At 39.6% G+C, this 20,742-nt stretch overlaps 2 protein-coding genes and 1 long non-coding RNA gene across 4 annotated transcripts in view; 2 read left to right on the top strand and 1 right to left on the bottom strand.

The window, feature by feature from the left end:
- The window catches only part of LOC144661917 (uncharacterized), a 459,725-nt gene that overhangs the window by 309,937 nt on the left and 129,046 nt on the right, over positions 1-20,742 (top strand).
- On the top strand, positions 482-12,399 carry LOC144661945 (uncharacterized). Of its 2 annotated transcripts, XR_013572364.1 has the most exons (4): positions 482-604; positions 6,933-7,016; positions 10,285-10,351; positions 12,182-12,399. It is a non-coding gene; the product is annotated as an uncharacterized LOC144661945 (long non-coding RNA). The 2 variants fall into 2 exon arrangements; XR_013572365.1 differs by lacking the exon at positions 6,933-7,016.
- LOC144663221 (uncharacterized) lies at positions 17,378-20,100 on the bottom strand. Its single transcript, XM_078524135.1, has one exon. The coding sequence runs from the start codon at positions 20,098-20,100 to the stop codon at positions 18,067-18,069; it is 2,034 nt and encodes a 677-aa protein (XP_078380261.1). The 3' UTR covers positions 17,378-18,066.

Genomic DNA, 20,742 nt, shown 5'->3' with positions numbered 1-20,742 from the left:
TGCTGATCGTAGCAGTATGCAGAACATTTGTCACATATAAACCTAGCAAATGGCCCTGCTATCCACGTGTCTTTCGTAGCTCAGTTGGTTAGAGCGCCCAACCGGTATCTGGGTAGCCTCCCACGCAGTCGTTCTTTGGGGCGATCGCCCCAAAGAACGACTGCGTGGGAGGCTAGTATCTGGGAGGCCATGGGATCGATTCCCGTCGGGGACTCAGAATTTTTGTTTGTCCCATGCTCGTGTTATTGTTGAAAAATTCGTCTTCATTTAAAAAAACTTAACATCTATTGAATTGATCAGGGACCAAATGTGTTTTCACACCGACCTACGGAGCGCGTGACAGGAGACCCCTGAATGATTCTATTGATTATTACATTTTAATAACATAACACAATACATTTCTTTGAATACCACAATTATTATGAAAACATCCCCTAGATTGTGATCGAATATGCATTTATTATATAAGTTCAGTAAGTTAAAATCGCTATCACACTCCGTTCGCTGCGCTCACTCGTGCGATATCAATTTTCAACACTCGAAGATAAGTTTCATATCTCCGCAGAGCCATGGCTTATGGCGGGCGTTCTCATAATTCGTGGATGTAAGTATTTCATTGATGCCCGTTTTGTTGTCCGTTTGGAAAGGTGCTGGGGTGCTCGTTACATTTAGTTGTTAGCAATTATAGCCAATTGGTTGCAAAAATGGTTAAGTGCGAGATGCGAGATGTGTTTTATAAAGCAATTAACAGTTTAAGTGGCCTTTGCGACGGCTTCTCATTTGCAAGTGCTCAAAATATAGCAGCAGTGAACGCCGAGCACAGAACAAATGATTTTTTTAAACGATTCTTTACAAGATCACGTTAACTTTTGTAAGCTAGCTCTTCAGTTTCGTTGGCAATTTCCGTATCACCGTCTTATCGCCTTTATGTTATTTTTGCCCTTTTTACTATCACGGAAGGCCCTTTTTCGAATTGGCTTTTTGTGTTTGAGAAAAAAATCAAATCGAGCTTGTCCGAATATAAAAGACGCTTCAATGTTTTCGAAAAATGATATAGTTAAAAATAAAGACGAAAAGAATTTTGAGGTTGAGATCAAAATTGGCAAATAAACATGTAGCTTTAAAAAGCTACCCATTGCATCCAAAATTCCCACAATTTTTTTTACAGGAAAGACAAAAAATACAGTGGAATCCTAAGTTTGCAAACCTGAAAGGTCTCTATACCAAAAACAAATCGACACATAAAATACGGATTTGTTAAAGTTCTTTTGAATCAAAATTCTTATTAAAAATGCTTTATTAGTATCGATCTCGTTGTCGTGTCAAATTAGGATTGCTTCATCTATTGAATGTCCATTTCGTCTTTTCTTCAATTTTAATATATATTTGTCACAAAGCAAAATAAATGTAACAAAAATATATATTTTCGCATAACTTGCTGATAAATTGTTTATGATCTCGGAAGTAAATACTAAATTCAGAATATCGAGGCCACTAGTTGAACAAACACAGGAAACACGACGCTAACGTAAGTGCATTTTAGCATTGTATTTTAGAAGTCAGTAGTAATTTTTCGTAAAGCGTCTCACCAAAAAGAATTCCCGCTGGATGCTATAAGCGTAAAAAACTTAACATCTATTGAATTGATCAGGGACCAAATGAGTTTTTCACGCCGACCTACGGAGCGCGTGACAGGAGACCCCTGTTTTCACACATTGCAAACTGATAGAGGTCAAAGCGGTTAATTGTATTTCTTTTTCTCCCTGGGAGAATGTTCCCATTAATTATTACATTTTAATAACATCATACAATACATTTCTTTGAATGCCAAAATTATTATGATATAGTCTTTGCTATAACACGAAAACATCCCCTAGATTGCTTTTAATCAAATGTGTTTTTCCTTATTGTGACTTTTATTACTTGACAATGCACTAGTATCTGGTACTATTAAAAACTAGCAATGGTATATTGCAATTCCTGCGTTTTGATTGGCTGACAGCCAATGGTATATGACTTCATATACCACTGACCACAAATCATGGTAGCCGATACGCGTCAACGAAAACAGTTTGGGAGCTAAAATATAGCAATTCTTTGGGCGTTTTTAATAAAACAATTATTTCACTCGCGCTTGTTGAATATGAGATCGTTATAGCCAACTCGGCGCTCAGACGCGCCTCGTTGACTATCTACCATCTCATATCCAACGCGCGCTCGTGGAATAATTGTTAAGTATTACAAAAAGAAAGAAAAAAAGGCAATAAACTCAAATAACACCAACGCCTTCAAAAGAGTTTTCAACATTGTCAGGCAAAAGCCTTGTTTTGAGTTGCGCTGACTTGATCCCAAATAGCGTTCAATCTTATTTGGCAACGGTTTGGTTGTCATGCTGCTGCACCCTTTATTGGCACCTGTCGAGAAGCTTTAAATTACTTTGTAGCTTTTACGCTAAGCCCGAAATAAGCTCTGAGTGATGAACTCTTAAGACGAAAAACTGTTAGTTTTTACGAGCTCCTGTGATCTTCCGTGTCACGTGGGTAAATAAATTACATTACAAATTACATATTACAATTACAATCCTTGCGTTTGATGCCGTTTACGAGAGGCGAGGAAAGGTGCAATAATATGCAAATATGCATGATAAGAAATGTGACCAATTAGCTACAGAAATGCAAAAGTGAACAGTAATTATTTGATCTAACATTTTAACATTTCAGCTGAATTACCTTTGGAATAGTCTCTTTTGCAAGCGCCCAGGTTGTAAAATAAGTGAACGCCAAAACGCAGTAACGGGTGTTTCGAAACGTTTATCTACAAGTGTGAAGGGTTTCAATCAGCTCAATTTCTAAAAGTGTCCAGTAATTTTTAGCTTAAAGTTTCTCTCTCGTTTTTTTGTTGTTTTGGTCAGTCCTGTTTATGTTTATGTGTTTTTAAGGCCAAAAAAATAGAAAAAATCCAGTTTTTTTTTAATGTAAAACGCACCATACCTTTCCTGGGAATATATTGAGAAATACTGCATCTTTGATGACAACCTTTTGACTTCAAGTAAACCTTCGATGTCAACCTTCACGGTTGACTTCGGGGCTCATGCTGGCGTTTTCAGTTCCAAACTCGAATACAAATTCTTACTGTTGGTTGCCGTTTAGGTTTGACTACAGTATGCTGGCCTAACGTTAATGATAAATTAAGTGTTCTAAAGGAATCCAAGCATTACCAGAGTGATAGTAATTAATGTACATGCAGGAAAATTAAAAAATACCTGAAATACAACTTAAGGTAAAAGCTGTTAAAATTGAAGCATCAATTTTAACAGCTTTTACCTTAAGTTTAATTTTTTTTAAATTTTCATCGGCGAAATGTATATATGCAGGAAAATGTTTCAAGAGTGTTTTATTGTTTTACGGTTTGGAATTAACTGAATTCAGAAAATGTTACTTTTAGCGGTTGACAAGAAAGTTCAGGGAATCACTCCGTAATGGTAATAGCCTCTGGCACAACAATAAAATTTTTAAAGCACAAAGCATAAACATAATACTGAGAATAACATTCTTATTCAGGGTCTCACACCGTGGACAACCTTTATTATCCTGTAGCTAAGGATTCTGTTTCAAAGATGCAATTTTATATATGGGGAAAAAGCTCTTCAAAAATAAGCCTTTTGAACAAATATTAGACTTAGAATAGTGCCCACAAATTAGTGCATGGATAAATTCATGCTATGTGTTCCTTTTGATACTATAATTAACTCTATTATTATTATTATTATTATTATTATTATTATTATTATTATTATTATTATTATTATTACAAGTGAAACCGGTAAAAACAATATATAATTATATATCCCATAGAAAACAGGTAAATGTGAAAATAGATTAGTGTGTTTCAATCAGATCAATCTGCAGCTTACTTTCATAAGCAAATGCCCACATTGTGCGGTTCCAGAAAATATCCATACCCACCCCAAGGATGGTCATTGGAAATTCCGAGGGGGATGAGGGTCTCAATAGTACAAACTTTTTAAAGAAAGTATGAAGCAAATCTAGAAATCCCAGGGGGTGGGAGGGTCCAAACCAAAGAACCATCCTTGGGGGAGGTATGGATATTTTTTGGAACCACACCCTGTGGAACCAAGCCTGTGCTGCAAAAAAACTTGACACATTAACTTAACCTGGAGTAAAATTTGTGGTCTGCGATAAAAATTATGTAAATTCTCTGTTATTTCATTATTTTTACATGTTTTTATTGAAACAAAAATGTTTTGTGATGAACCTCAGAATGGTTTTAAAACTTACATGTAATTAAGTGTCAGTATTTACATGAAGCCTTTTTGGGTTCTAGGAGAAGCCACGAGCCAAGCAGCCCACACTGCCGGAGCTTATCCTGGTTTCTGCAGCATTAAGCGGCTAGGAATATTTCTACTCCCCCCTGAATGGGATGCTAGTCCACTGCAGCCCCCCCCCCCCCCCCCCAGCATTATGTCGCCGGTACCCATTGATACACCTGGGTGGAGAGAGGCACGATGAGAGTAAAGGGTCTTGCCCAAGAACATAACACAAGTGACCCCGGCCGGGGCTCGAACTCGGACCGCTCGATCCGGAGTCCGGTGTACTAACCATTAGGCCACCGCGCCTCCCATCTTACTGGGTTCTGGGATGTTCATATTATATAAAAAGCCATCAATGTCACTTAAGTATATTCAGGTTTAAACTGGCAACATGTGGGAATCAATCATGTGATAATTTTATTACATTGACACAGTGTGTATTTTTTAGTTCATTTTGACTAACAGGAATGCCCTTGCAAAGTCTTCCTCGCGATTTTTTACATTGCTACTTTAAAATGCTACTGTAGGTCATCCAAAAACTGAAAATACAGGCCTTAAAAACAAACAGATTTTGTGTAAAGTAGACAAATGTCTGGACAAAAAGCAGATCTTAAATGCCTCAGGCAATGAATGTGTGTAGAGAGAAGGAAGGGAATTGCCAGAATTGACTGTCACATAACTATGTGTAAAACTAAGAGATCGACAATTACCTGAACTCCATAGTTTAACTCACTGAACAGTAATCCAGAATGTCCTGTCAAAACATTAGGCATTCTATTAGTCCCTGACCTGTAAACCACAAAATGCAAAGGAAACGTAAATCTATGTTTACCAATACAATAAAACATCATGGGAAGAACAAATTTTGAGTTAAGAAATGGTCTCATTTATTAAACATACCCAAAAAGGCATTCCAAAACGTGAGTAGCACTGTTTAATTAAAGTCTAGATTAGCTACCAGGTTGACTGCAAGTAGTCTCTAGTCTAACTTAAAAAAAGAGATCATCTCTTTTTTTAAGTTAGACTAGAGACTAGAAAAATTTCAGCTCAGTGTGGCACACTGAGCTGAAATGTTTCTCTCAATTTCAAAGGTATCACATAAAATCTTCCTGACGTAATTTTTCTTTGCGGTCTAAAATGGCCATTTGGTCAATATTTTGAGGAACATTTTCTCATGTATAAATAATGAAAGGATGCGAGTCTTATTAATTTGGAAAACAGTAGCTTAAAATTCAGATAACGAACATAAATAACAGTTGTATGCCTCGACAAAATGACTGCCATTTAATACTATCGCCTTGTTCTCACCATCTATTTTTTTACGCCTAGTCAGGCTTTAATTCCAGTAAGCTAAGTTGGTAATCATGATAAACGTCGAAGACACAAGCTTTAACCAGTCTAAAAAAATCACTGTTCAATGAGAAACGCTCACCTCAGGTCCCTGTTAGTTTCTTTTGCCCACGTTTTCGCACGTTTCTACTCATTCCATATTCTTCTTTATCCGGAATACAAATAAAGGAGGTTTTCCCCACGTTTGGGGACTCGTTTTGATCGCGTCAAGAAGGAAAAACATCGACAAACTGTCCTCTATAACTCAAAATTTTGTCGCATAGTAGCCATTTTGAAAATGCTCTTCATGAGCCCACAATACGGACCACGGGGAATCCGCTGGGGTGACCACCAGCAGGGGGAGGGGGAGGGGCAGTTATTTAACTTCTCCCCAGGCCCACTCCTTTCGTCTGGAAGAAATTACATTTAACCTCGCGAAAAGCAATTGAAATGAGAAAAAACTGACAACGCTATTATAAAGAGCATACACTCCTCCCTTTAGCAAAATTTTCTTTTATTCCTACCGCAAATTGTCGTTGAGAAGGAAGCCAACAAACTTTTCAGTTGTATTTTTAACTGCCGTCCTTTTTTAGGAAAAAGTAATAATGGCCATTTTTAAAAACACTATTTAAAAAGCTACAACTTGGCGTAAAAAAATCTTAAGAGAGAGATACAGGTAAAGTTTTCAAGTTTTTAAAACTGCGGTCCGTTCTGGTCACGTGACCAATGACGTCATACCAATAAAAGTGATAAAAATGTACTTAGCATATAAATATCTACCAACATGTAATTTTTTGCTTCCTCACATTTAATGCAACGCCAGATACGCACTTGTACCCAGACTCCCACTTTTTGAAAATTGTACATAGCCCCCTTAATTTTTTATATTTTTTTCGGTACCCGGGCAGTCTGAAATACCTCACACCAATGTGCTTCAAACTGCAATGACTGCTTTTTCAGTAACAAAATATCTTTGTCACAGTGAGCAAAAACGAACTTCAGGGCAATGTCACGTGACTAATGACGTCATCGTCCTACGACTTATACAAGAAGTAGTTTATGGTAAGAGTTATTTCTATACGACGTACTACTCCTGCTGACTTCAAACTGACCAAGTTATTTGGCATTGACGATGTTTCAGTTGCAAAGGAGTTTGGGAAGGTTTTTATTATAATTATATATTGTTTTTATAATTATTATTATTATTATGTATTCATTATTTTTTATTTAATATATGTAGGATTCTATTTTTACCTAGTTTGTCTTTTTTTAGGATTCAATGGTGCAGTAGAAAAGCTCTGTATGCTTGGTGCTTATGGCTTATGGCTTGGGGCGGGCGTTCTCATAATTCGATGTTGTAAGTAATTCATTGATGCCCGTTTTGTTGTCCGTTTGGAAAGGTGCTGGGGTGCTCGTTACATTTAGTTGTTAGTAATTATAGCCAATTGGTTGCAAAAATGGTTAAGTGCGAGATGCGAGATGTGTTTTATAAAGCAATTTACAGTTTAAGTGGCCTTTGCGACGGTTTCTCATTTGCAAGTGCTCAAAATACAGCAGCAGTGAACGCCGAGCACAGAACAAATGATTTTTTAAACGATTCTTTACAAGATCACGTTAACTTTTGTAAGCTAGCTCTTCAGTTTCGTTGGCAATTTCCGTATCACCGTCTTATCGCCTTTATGTTATTTTTGCCCTTTTTACCATCACGGAAGGCCCTTTTTCGAATTGGCTTTTTGTGTTTGAGAAAAAAAATCAAATCGAGCTTGTCCGAATATAAAAGACGCTTCAATGTTTTCGAAAAACGATATAGTTAAAAATAAAGACGAGAAAGAATTTTGAGGTTGAGATCAAAATTGGCAAATAAACATGTAGCTTTAAAAAGCTACCCATTGCATCCAAAATTCCCACAATTTTTTTTACAGGAAAGACAAAAAATACAGTGGAATCCTAAGTTTGCGAACCTGAAAGGTCTCTATACCAAAAACAAATCGACACATAAAATACGGATTTGTTAAAGTTGTTTTGAATCAAAATTCTTATTAAAAATGCTTTATTAGTATCGATCTCGTTGTCGTGTCAAATTAGGATTGCTTCATCTATTGAATGTCCATTTCGTCTTTTCTTCAATTTTAATATATATTTGTCACAAAGCAAAATAAATGTAACAAAAATATCTATTTTCGCATAACTTGCTGAAAAATTGTTTATGATTTCGGAAATAAATACTAAATTCAGAATATCGAGGCCACTAGTTGAACAAACACAGGAAACACGACGCTAACGTAAGTGCATTTTAGCATTGTATTTTAGAAGTCAGTAGTAATTTTTCGTAAAGCGTCTCACCAAAAAGAATTCCCGCTGGATGCTATAAGCGTAAAAAACTTAACATCTATTGAATTGATCAGGGACCAAATGAGTTTTTCACGCCGACCTACGGAGCGCGTGACAGGAGACCCCTGTTTTCACACATTGCAAACTGATAGAGGTCAAAGCGGTTAATTGTATTTCTTTTTCTCCCTGGGAGAATGTTCCCATTAATTATTACATTTTAATAACATCATACAATACATTTCTTTGAATGCCAAAATTATTATGATATAGTCTTTGCTATAACACGAAAACATCCCCTAGATTGCTTTTAATCAAATGTGTGTTTTTCCTTATTGTGACTTTTATTACTTGACAATGCACTAGTATCTGGTACTATTAAAAACTAGCAATGGTATATTGTAATTCCTGCGTTTTGAGTGGCTAACAGCCAATGGTATATGACTTTATATACCACTGACCACAAATCATGGTAGCCGATACGCGTCAACGAAAACAGTTTGGGAGCTAAAATATAGCAATTCTTTGGGCGTTTTTAATAAAACAATTATTTCACTCGCGCTTGTTGGATATGAGATCGTTATAGCCAACTCGGCGCTCAGACGCGCCTCGTTGACTATCTACCATCTCATATCCAACGCGCGCTCGTGGAATAATTGTTAAGTATTACAAAAAGAAAGAAAAAAAGGCAATAAACTCAAATAACACCAACGCCTTCAAAAGAGTTTTCAACATTGTCAGGCAAAAGCCTTGTTTTGAGTTGCGCTGACTTGATCCCAAATAGCGTTCAATCTTATTTGGCAACGATTTGGTTGTCATGCTGCTGCACCCTTTATTGGCACCTGTCGAGAAGCTTTAAATTACTTTGTAGCTTTTACGCTAAGCCCGAAATAAGCTCTGAGTGATGAACTCTTAAGACGAAAAACTGTTAGTTTTTACGAGCTCCTGTGATCTTCCGTGTCACGTGGGTAAATAAATTACATTACAAATTACATATTACAATTACAATCCTTGCGTTTGATGCCGTTTACGAGAGGCGAGGAAAGGTGCAATAATATGCAAATATGCATGATAAGAAATGTGACCAATTAGCTACAGAAATGCAAAAGTGAACAGTAATTATTTGATCTAACATTTTAACATTTCAGCTGAATTACCTTTGGAATAGTCTCTTTTGCAAGCGCCCAGGTTGTAAAATAAGTGAACGCCAAAACGCAGTAACGGGTGTTTCGAAACGTTTATCTACAAGTGTGAAGGGTTTCAATCAGCTCAATTTCTAAAAGTGTCCAGTAATTTTTAGCGGAAAGTTTCTCTCTCGTGTTTGTGTTGTTTTGGTCAGTCCTGTTTATGTTTATGTGTTTTTAAGGCCAAAAAGAAAATAGAAAAAATCCAGTTTTTTTTTAATGTAAAACGCACCATACCTTTCCTGGGAATATATTGAGAAATACTGCATCTTTGATGACAACCTTTTGACTTCAAGTAAACCTTCGATGTCAACCTTCACGGTTGACTTCGGGGCTCATGCTGGCTTTTTCAGTTCCAAACTCGAATACAAATTCTTACTGTTGGTTGTTGTTTAGGTTTGACTACAGTATGCTGGCCTAACGTTAATGATAAATTAAGTGTTCTAAAGGAATCCAAGCATTACCAGAGTGATAGTAATTAATGTACATGCAGGAAAATTAAAAAATACCTGAAATACAACTTAAGGTAAAAGCTGTTAAAATTGAAGCATCAATTTTAACAGCTTTTACCTTAAGTTTAATTTTTTTTTAAATTTTTATCGGCGAAATGTATATATGCAGGAAAATGTTTCAAGAGTGTTTTATTGATTTACGGTTTGGAATTAACTGAATTCAGAAAATGTTACTTTTAGCGGTTGACAAGAGAGTTCAGGGAATCACTCCGTAATGGTAATAGCCTCTGGCACAACAATAAAATTTTTAAAGCACAAAGCATAAACATAATACTGAGAATAACATTCTTATTCAGGGTCTCATACCGTGGACAACCTTTATTATCCTGTAGCTAAGGATTCTGTTTCAAAGATGCAATTTTATATATGGGGAAAAAGCTCTTCAAAAATAAGTTTTTTGAACAAATATTAGACTTAGAATAGTGCCCACAAATTAGTGGATAAATTCATGCTATGTGTTCCTTTTGATACTATAATTAACTCTATTATTATTATTATTATTATTATTATTATTATTATTATTATTATTATTATTATTTATTCATTATTTTTTATTTAATATATGTAGGATTCTATTTTTACCTAGTTTGTCTTGTTTCAGAATTAAATGGTGCAGTCAAAATCATGGGCATCCTTGGTATCCATTTTTGTGTCCTTATTGACAAGCGGTAAGATATTTTATAATTTTAGAAATTGTATTTAGCAGGGCTCCTCTGGAGACCAGCCACTGTGCTGAATGGGCCACCCTGCATAAATTAAGTTTTACCTTACCTACCTTACCTTACCTAGTGTCGTCATCCTGTGGGCTTCAAGGTTTGAACACCTAAAACAGCTAGAAATGACAGTATTTGCATAATATAAGACAACTGAGGTGTCCCGCGTGGAATATCTTTATTAGTTTGTTTTGCTTCGGATCTCCCGAGGCTGTTGTCCTGGAATGCAAACGCTAATTTCCTACAAATGATACATTGTCTTTTTAGCGTTGGGCACGTTGCCGCACGTTGTTGTTTAACTTAAAAAAAGAATTATAAAAGATTGACTGAGTTGAAATAAAAGGTGAAATGATAAATTTTACCCGCTAGAAATTTACTTCTAAAGGACGGAAATGAAATATACAGTAAAATTATGAATACTTGACTCTATAAAAAAAGCAAAGTAAAAGCTTTCAGCTTAATTGCACTCGTGCTAAAAGTGATGCAGGCAGTAATATAAAATGAGGTAAAAACCTGTTAAAATATGTACACTAGACGTTTTCTATCACTGAGAATATCATTAGCCTGAATGCAAAAGTGTTTTCCTGTTTCTCTTTCATTTAAAGTGGTTTTCACCTGAGTGCCGAAAGCAATTCGCGTTTGCTGTGGTTTTGCATTACTTCACTATGTGATTGGTTTAAAATCTCGTGGCACTTTATCAACCGATCAGAACATTCTCGACCCCAGAGCACTTCTCTTTTGCGCATGACTGACGGCGAGAAGAGCTCTGGGCAACCCTGGAACAGAGCCTATTCTCATTTGAAGTTCGTTGAAACAATGAAAACACCTCTGATTGGTCAATCTGTAACGCGCCAAAATTTGAACGTGCGTCGGGATGGTTGTCCTGGTCCCTGGGGAATTGAATGTTTGTGCTTTATGCAAATCAAAGATTGTGCACGCAATCGTAATATGTGTTGTTTTCGGATCTATTTCTGTTTGGAGACCGCATCAACAGTCTCGGAGCAATTCGTCTTCACTGAAATAAGCATGTTTAATGTATAACGATGTTTAACAACAGACAATCATCCAAAACCAGCGCTGATTACAATATTACGTGACACGATCTAAATTTGCATCTGGTGAATAAATGTAACGGTCGAATGACTGTTTTAATTAGTCTCTAGAATGTGGAGCGTGCTCAATAGAGTCATCGTAGCAAGATTTTGGCTACGCTTGCGTGGAGTTTCCCAGAGCTCTTCTCGCCGTCAGTCATGCGCAAAAGAGAAGTGCTCTGGTGTCGAGAATGCCGATCAGAAGTAAAACCAAAACATATCGTGACTTGTTCTAACTTGTTTTCCCGTATCCTCGTACCCAACGGCTTCGTTCCCCTTAACAAGCGGTCAAGAAACGAGCGACCCTGGAAAGTTCCGATTTGAAGTCCGAAAATATCAAACTTTCGGTTGAATTGCGCATGCCTAGCTTTCAAAAGCCTGACCAACGAACTTTATGGTGTTTTACTTCTGGCCATTTTTATTGTTTTTCAAGCCAATCAGATTTGATCCTGCAGCGGAACTTCGGAGAGTCGCTCGTTTTGTCAAACTTGCGCAGTAAGGAACGAAGATTGTTTTTTCCACGCTTCACGCCGGCTACATGTATTTGCTTGGAGTTTTGATTGGTTCACTGGATTGTCTGTGTTTTTTGTAATTGGCCAGACTGATTACTTTGGTTTTACGATACTCAATTGAGAATTGGTCTATTAATAGAGCTTATTAATTGTTGTTGTTTTTTCTTTTTTTCTTCTTTAAGCATTGTCTAGAAATTCTGGTCAGCACTATCAGCTGGGGAAAAGATTCGATGTTCAATGATTTAATAACTGAGGGTTAATTATAGAGGGTTAACTTTTTAAACAGGGTTAAAATGTTATGAGCTTGTACAATTCGAGTTTCTTAATAACAAACTACGAAATTGTATGTAACCAGAGTAAACCATGTTAGCAAAGAAATAAAACTGGGATTAAATAATGAGTGCTTTTTTTGTCCTAGCTGTCAATGCTTTCTCGCGAAACCAGGACTCGATTCCGGATCTTCCGTGAATCCAGTCCAAATAATTCTAATGACCTGGTCCCTCTGGAAAGGATTGAACACGATTTTGTTCAGCCTTATTTGTATTCATCTTAAAAAAAGAGTAGTGAAAGGCTTAATGAGCGGACTGGGAGCAACTTCACCTTTTGCTGTAGCAATTATTCTCACAGTTCCAAACGGTTTAAGGTCATTCTCCAGTATTGCTTTGCGCATAATCTCATGTGTGATAAGCGCGCGCGCATTAAAAAATGGCGGCTTTTTGTGTCTAGTGCGAAGCGCAGACACAATGCTATAACGCTAAAAATTTGGGTAAGTGCTTCATATACGGCAAATTATGACGTCATACTAACCAAGTTACACTGAGGTTTTACACACGTGTTAGCGTACACGAAGTATTTTGCAATATTCCTCTCTGGGTAATAGTAATTCATAATTATTCGTTATTGCCTCGTAACCAGAAGGAAGGGACGGACCATTAGAAAAGTGATGGGGGGGGGGGTGTGGGGGGGAGGGAGGGATTTTCGGCTTGCACGAATTTTTTTTACGCCCATTGCTTGCTTGTGCATGAATTTTTTTTGCGGGTGTAACCCTTTGCTCGAATTTTTTTTAAATAGCTATTTTTTTACACAAATAGTTTCTTGGCTGGATGGCATGTATTGTTGCTTTATACCATGCTTTTGACAAATTCTGCTTTGTTGATCATTTGCTAAATAGTTCAAATATTTTCCAAAAAATATAGTTATTTATTAATTTAATCCTTTAAGGACTGGTCAATATTAAAGTACTGGGGGGTGGGTCGGAGCAATTGGAAAAGAGGCAGCTTGAGAGAGCCCACCAAAAGCGAGGCAATGATCACAAAGCATCTAGGGGGTCGGGGGCATGCTCCCCTGGGGAATTTTTATATTTGGGCCTTCTGAAATCGCTAGAAATACATCTAAAACTGCTCACGACAAGAAATTTATCAATTTATACTGATGAATACCACTGGGGATTTTCTTAAAACTATAACAGTTTAAAGTCACTAAAATGACTCACCCCCTATGTTCAAGACCAAAACAACATGACCCACCCCCTTTCTACTCCGGCCCACATCCCCCTCCCCCCTTCCCACACACACTTATCACCATCTTTGATCATTGCTGCGAAGCCTTAGCGTAGCAGCAGGACTATTTTTGACTGTCCGCGCGGGGCCTGGGCGCTTTATATAGGCGACACACTCGATTCGACTTTTTCGCTGGCGATGATTTTGTGTACATGCAGTACGTATGATCAGCGGCATGTCAAATGTGGAAGCTGCATTTGTCGTTTGCGATGTCCTTTTCGCTAAAGAATAAGAAGTAAAATTTTAAAACGTTGCCGCTTGCGCTTCTGTTCAGTACTTTGAAAATGCTTCCCAAGAAATCTTTCTTGAGCAAGATGGTCAAGTAAAGTGCCGGAGAAACGATCTTTTCATCCTTTATGCGCCAGCTCTGTTGAATAACGAATTTCAGAGGCCTTCTTATATAAATTCATTACCAATTAAATTTAAGAAGAAATTTTACTTTCTGAGCCTTAAGCGGGAAATATGTACAGCAAAAACACTACGAAGATTATTTGCGAAGACTCCACGAAAACGCTTCTATAACGACTCCGCACTGGAATGGAACGAACTTTGAGCGGCATGTAAAATGTGGAAGCTGCGTTTGTCGTTTGCGATGTCCTTTTCGCAAAAGAGCAAGAAATTAAAATTTAAAGCACTGCCGCTTGCGCCTCTGTTCAGTACTTGTAAATGCTTCCCAAGAAACGTCTCTTGAGCAAGATGGCCAAGTATAGTGCCGGAAAAACAGTCTTTTCATCCCTTATGCGCCAGCTAGGATGAATAACGAATTTACCACGCCTTCTTATAATTCGCTTTCATTATTATTCATTACTAAGTTTATACTTTCTGAGCCTTAAGCGCGAAATATGTACAGCAAAAACTACGAAGATTATTTGCGATGGCTCCCGAAGAACGTCTTCATAATGTCCGCGCGCAGGAATGGAACGAGCTTTGAGCTTTTTGGCGTCATAAATTGCTGTTTCTGATGGCTTTGCGATCGAACTGTACGTTCTATGTTATGTTACATTGCTTCAGCATTTCACCCGCTGAGAAAAGTAATATCTTTTACGTCTGAAAATGTGAAAATCCGAAACATTCCTATTACCTTTCGTTCTTTCCTACTATTATAATTATTATTCGTATAACTCACTTCGCAGCACCTTACTTGCTATCAGCAACTCCTAGTTATATTTGTAAAAAAAAAAAATATTAAGAATGTTTTAAATCAAATGCCATGTACTGTTATTATATACCATGATATACTGATTGTTTTCTTCACCCTGTATGCACTTCTTTACGACACCCCCAGAAAATTTTGAAATTTCTAGGCTCGGAAATGCCATTTTCAGCATTCTCCCTGATAAATTTCGTCGAAAAGTCGATTTTATCAAGTGTAAAATTACCGGTTTTTTCTTTGCCTTCCCCTTTGCACGAATTTTTTTTCTTGGCATTTCGCCTTGCATGAATTTTTTTTTGGCTTTTTCCCCACCCCCACCCCCCATCACTTTTCTAATCGTCCGTCCCTAAAGAACCGATGACAACGTAGAACAAACGGAACAAGTCTATAGTAACGTTGTACCGTAATGATTCGATTTAGCGCCCTGGGCGCTTATTTACTTTTGGCACCTCAAGGGAGGGCACTTATTCGAGACAGGGCGCTTATTCGGGACAGGGCGCTTATTTAATTTTTTGCGGAACAACCAAATGTTCAAAACAAAACTTTAATACATTTAAAAAAAAAAAACTAGCAATAACATAAACTGTAACAGTAACAAATTGTTGAAAGTTCAGTTACCTTTACACGAATTGTTCTTATTTTAGCAGTAAATATATGAGGCTTTACAACACAAAAAGGGTCTAAGACCATTCCACATGAGTGGTGAAAAAAATTCAATTTTTCAATCCAGTGTCTAAAGAATAAAATTTGTGCCATTCAACAGTATAAACGTTCTTCATTTCAAAATGGTATGTCTCGTTAAACTGTTGCCATGGTGACTCCACAGCGGGGGTTGGGTCTTTCATTATGTCATTAAAGAGGGTAGATGAGACTGGTGACAAAAGCTGAAACTTTATGTTGTACTTTCAAGAGACCAGGATATTAAAAGTCCAGCACATCAGCCTTGCTTATTTAGTTTTCACTGGACAATCAGTTGTTATCAATCATGCAATGTTTTGAAATATAAAATAAAAAGAAGCTGGAGCTGAAATTAATTCACCGGGGTCCAGGTATTCAGCCGGCGGGTGGGCGGGCAGTCTTAATAAGTTATTGATAAATTCTCGAATTGGTTGGAGTTTTGAATGTGCTTTAAAACGCTTGCAAGTTTCATTTACGATATTGCAAGATACCAGATAGACCGTATCAGCGTTTGGGTGTTATGGTGGCAGGCTGTCAAGAAAATTAGCGCTGCGCGAGGGGTGGCCTGGGGTTTTGTAGGTAGACACTGCTGAAAAACGCACCGCGCAGGCGTGCAACGTCACGATTTTGGAATGACAACAAAGGCATTTTCGTTTCTGAAAACTTCGAATTTCATGGAGTTTTGAATTGAAAAGGAAGTATTGTAAGCGGAATTCAACTTCTAGATTGGTTTGGTCCGGAAAGCACAAGAGGAAATTCCCATTGAAGACCTGGAGCAGAATTTTTAGGTGACAAATCACTCTGATATAAACTCTTGGGGTCGATCATATGCTTGGGTCCACAGCATCGGATGTTTATTGCTGTTACTCCATCATATCACTCAGTAAATTATACACCGATAACAGAAGCAACTGACTAATGTATAGAGACCATACAGCGTAATGAGACTAAGGAGCAAAACGATCTTGGAAATGTTCACCCGTTTTCACCGAACGACGTGATTGACTGTTTGCTTTGCACTTGAATTTTCCTTGTTTGTTTTAACATGAGAGTGACAGGGTATTTACACGAGCTATAGATAAGCTTTATTTACGAATTTGACCATTAAAGATTCAGTTTTCCTGTGATTGTCTAGTTTACAATATGTCTTTGATTATAGAATATTAAACATGTTGCTTCCTTCTGAAGGGTTGTCTTGCAGTGTCTTGAATATTTATTTATTTTTACATTTTTGATTTGAGTATGTTTAATATTGATTTAAAAACTGTCTTATGGGCAGCAACACTGATCAGTGTATTTATTTGCCCAATGTCAAAAATGAAATCATCAATCAATTATCACAGCGTGGGTTATAACATTAACAGTGAACTTTTTTATCTTTAATTATGGCATGAATGCAAGTTGTTTAGACGGGTCTTCGAGACGGGTGCAACTTGATTTAACGACGACGAAACGGTTAACTTGAAATTACCAAACATCAACAACACGAGTTCAAAGCGATTACAAAGGTCATTGCGTGACACGCTGATCACGTGTTCAATATGTTCAGTTTTGGCGCGAACATCGTCCCCCCGTGTTCGACGGCAGGGCGAGGCGACGAACACTACTTCGCACCTTCTAGTAAACACAGTTTAACAACAGGACGGATGTAGGTCCCACTCTTGGTACGGACTTCGGCTGCTCTGACTCTTCCGTCGTCTCCGGGAAGCACTCTTAGTACACGAGCTAGTGGCCAACACCCGCGAGGGGAATTCTCATCGACGACGAGGACGAGGTCTCCTTCACGAACATTGCAGGCGTCATTTGTCCACTTTCGGCGTTCCGTCAGCGCTGGAAGATATTCTCGGAGCCAGCGTTTCCAGAAGTGCTGGATCATTACTTGCGCGTGCTTCCACCTCTTACGACTACACAAGTCCTTATCATTGACGACATCTGGCGGGACATTAGGGTTTCCTCGACCGAGCAGAAAGTGATTCGGCGTCAAAGCTTCTTCGTCGCGATGATCAGTACTAACATGAGTAAGGGGGCGACCATTTAGTAAGGACTCCACTTCAGCCATAAACGTGAGTAACGTTTCATCATTGACACACTGCTTTCCTGCCACCGCCTTTAGCGCTCTTTTGGCAGACTGAACGAGGCGCTCCCAAACGCCTCCAAAGTGTGGCGAGGACGGGGGATTGAAGTGCCACTGCACGCCGTCGGCAGAGAGTTAGTCACCAATTCGCTCGCTATCTAGGCGCTTGACAGCTTCTCGAAGCTCTTTCTCGGCCCCAACGAAGTTGGTACCGTTATCCGACCAAATATTGGCTGGCTTTTCACGTTTGACCATCATCCTTCTTAAAGCCATCAGGCAAGAGTTAGTGTCTAGTGAATGAGCGATTTCAAGATGTACCGCACGGGTGGTTAAACACGTAAAAAGTACTCCGTAGCGCTTTTCCGTCTTTCTTCCATGGCGTACGAGCATGGGGCCAAGGTAATCAACACCAGTGTTCGTGAACGGCGGTTGCTGATAGCCCAGTCTCGAACTGGGAAGGTCAGCCATGACGGGCGGTTCGGGTTTTGCCCGTAGTCTTCGACACGATGGGCAACTGGACGAAATCTTCTGAACTGTGGCTAGCCCTTTCAGGATCCAGTATTTCTGTCTCAGCTCATTCAAGACATGCTTGTTACTTGTGCACTACAAACGAAGATGGTGGTGCATCACAATAAGGCGAGTTATTTCGTGCTTCGGGTGCAGTATCAAAGGATGTCGTGTCTCCTCAGGAACGGGGGCTTTACGAAGACGACCACCTACCCTCAAGTATTCTGCTTCGTCAATGTATGGCCTGAGCGCACTGAGTCGGCTCTTAACTGGCAGACGCTTGTTTGCCTTTAAGGCTTCAAAGTCTAGACCAAACGAGTCTCTTTGACTTTTCCGTACGGCAATCAACTCTGCATTGCTGATTTCTGCAGTGGTTAGAGACGAGAGGATGCGGTCCTCAGCCTTTCTTTTACAGTTTTTGACAAATCGACATATCCATGCAAGGACACGACGGAATCTTGTCCAAGAGGAGAACTTCTCTGGGTCTGGAAAGTATGCCCTTGGATCAGTAACAGATGCATGGCCTGACCACTTCGTGTTCTTCACTTCGTCAACATTTTCATGGAGAGGACCAGTAAACGTGTCTTGAGGCCACTGTTCTTCGGGTTTGGACAAGAAGGCGGGGCCGTTAAGCCATCGGCAGTGTTTATCCAAATCTGCCGCCCGAAGGCCTCGGGTGCAATCGTCAGCAGGGTTCAAATGGCCAGGCACGTGTCTCCACTGCCTCGGGTCGGCTGCATCATGAATCTCTGACACCCGGTTTGCTACAAATGTGTGAAAGCGTCGGCTTTCATTAGATATGTATTGCAACACAGTTTTTGAGTCACTCCAAAAGATGGTGTCTTTGACAGTAACAGACAACTCTTGCTTGACCAGGTTGTATAATCTTACGGCTAGGACGGCAGCTTGAAGCTCTAGACGAGGGATACTTAACTGCTTAAAGGGCGCAACACGATTCCTTGCCATAACAAATGAAACCTTAATCGTACCATCAGGAAGTGAGTATCTAGCGTAACACACAGCACCAAACCCCATTTCGGAGGCGTCAGCAAATACACAGAAACAGCGGGGCAGCTCAAATTCACTCAGTTTCACCAGATCACCAAGCCAATCTTCCCAAATTCTCCGGTGTTCTTCATCCAAGGGCTCATCCCAGCCTTTGCTCTTACGCCATAACACTTGGATAAGACAGTTTGCAGGCAGCATGTATGGAGCCAACACTCCTAGTGGGTCGAACACGGTTGAAACACGGCTTAGGACGCCTCGCTTGGTTGGCTCATACATCTGACTTGAGCATACAGAGAAACGGAAACAATCAGTTTCAGTGTTCCATTTCAAACCCAGTGTGCGCTCAATTGGAAGTTCATCGAAGTTAACATCAACCGACGGGCTAGCTTTCTCTTCAGGAGGGATCTGTGACAGGACTTCACGCGAGGAGCTGATCCACTTGGTCAACCTGAAACCTCCCCGGGACAAGAGAGAAGTCATTTCACGGAACATTTGCACTGCTGTGGCTTCGTCACATACAGGTTTTAGAAAGTCATCCATGTAGAACTTCTTCTCTACTGATTTGATCGTATCCTCAGAAAACAAGACATCTTCTCGGTTGTCAAGTGCTGTCTTTCTCAATACAAAGTTTGCAGTGCACGGGGAGGACGCAGCTCCGAAAACCATGACGAGCATCTGATACACATCAGGTGGGCGTCGCAGTTCCAAGTTCCGCCACAGAAACCTCAGAGCAGGCTGATCTTCTTCTATGATTTGAACTTGGTGAAACATGGCCTCGATGTCGGCGGCTAGGCCAACGCGCTGTTCTCTGAATCGCAACAGCACACCCACAAGGCTATTCAGGAGGTCGGGCCCGATGTGAAGTCGGTCATTTAAAGACACTCCATCATGTTTGGCAGCAGCATCCATGACGATGCGGACTTTGTCGGGCTTATTGGGGTTATGGACTGGATGATGTGGCCGAAACCACTGTTTTGGGGTCGGGACGGCTGCCTCTTCAGGGCTAAGTTTTCTAGCGTAACCCTTGTCAACGTAGTCCTCAATAATGGCACAATACTTTTTCGCCAGGTCTTCGTCACGCTTTAGTTTCCTTTCGGTGGACTCCAGTCGCTTTACAGCCATGAGACGGTTGTCAGGAAACTCTACTTCTTGCTCTCTTCATAGCATTCCGGCTTTGTATCCGCCCGACATATGCTTCACAGTTCTTTCTAATGTCTCAATAGCTCTTTTATCTTCAAGAGAACGGCGTGTCACGTCTTCATACTTCGTGCAAAAGGATTCCGTCCGCCACCAGTCTTCTACTTGCTTGTTTAACGATTCTTCAGCGTTCAGTACACGGTGAACATGCATAACATGTAGGCGCTCAGGTTTGACAACCGATTTAACTGAACTGGCGAGGGTCCAGCCAAAGGCTGTGAGAATTGCAACAGGCTGCCCTGGACGACCCCTTCGCACATCATGCTGTAATATCGCATCCAAAACGTTTGCTCCCAACAGAACTGTCACGTCTTCGGAGTTTACTTCAGGAGAACTCAGATTGTTCAGGTGCGGAAAGTCCTGTATCATGGCACGAGTAACCTTTTGTGGGGGCAGGTTTAACTGTGGAACAGTCCAAGCTTCTTCTACGGCTATCTGGGCACTGGCTTCTGACCCCCGGTGGCACCAACATGAAACGACATCTCGAACGTACGGGTTTGCCAGACGAGTTTATGGTACCAAGCTGTAGCGGGCCATTCTCACCATCAAGGCCAATAGCATCAGCAA

Source organism: Oculina patagonica, chromosome 8 (assembly GCF_052425735.1).
Source record: "Oculina patagonica isolate OP01 chromosome 8, crgOcupat, whole genome shotgun sequence".
Classification (NCBI taxonomy): Eukaryota; Metazoa; Cnidaria; class Anthozoa; order Scleractinia; family Oculinidae; genus Oculina; species Oculina patagonica.
This window is presented reverse-complemented; position numbering and strand designations above follow the sequence as displayed.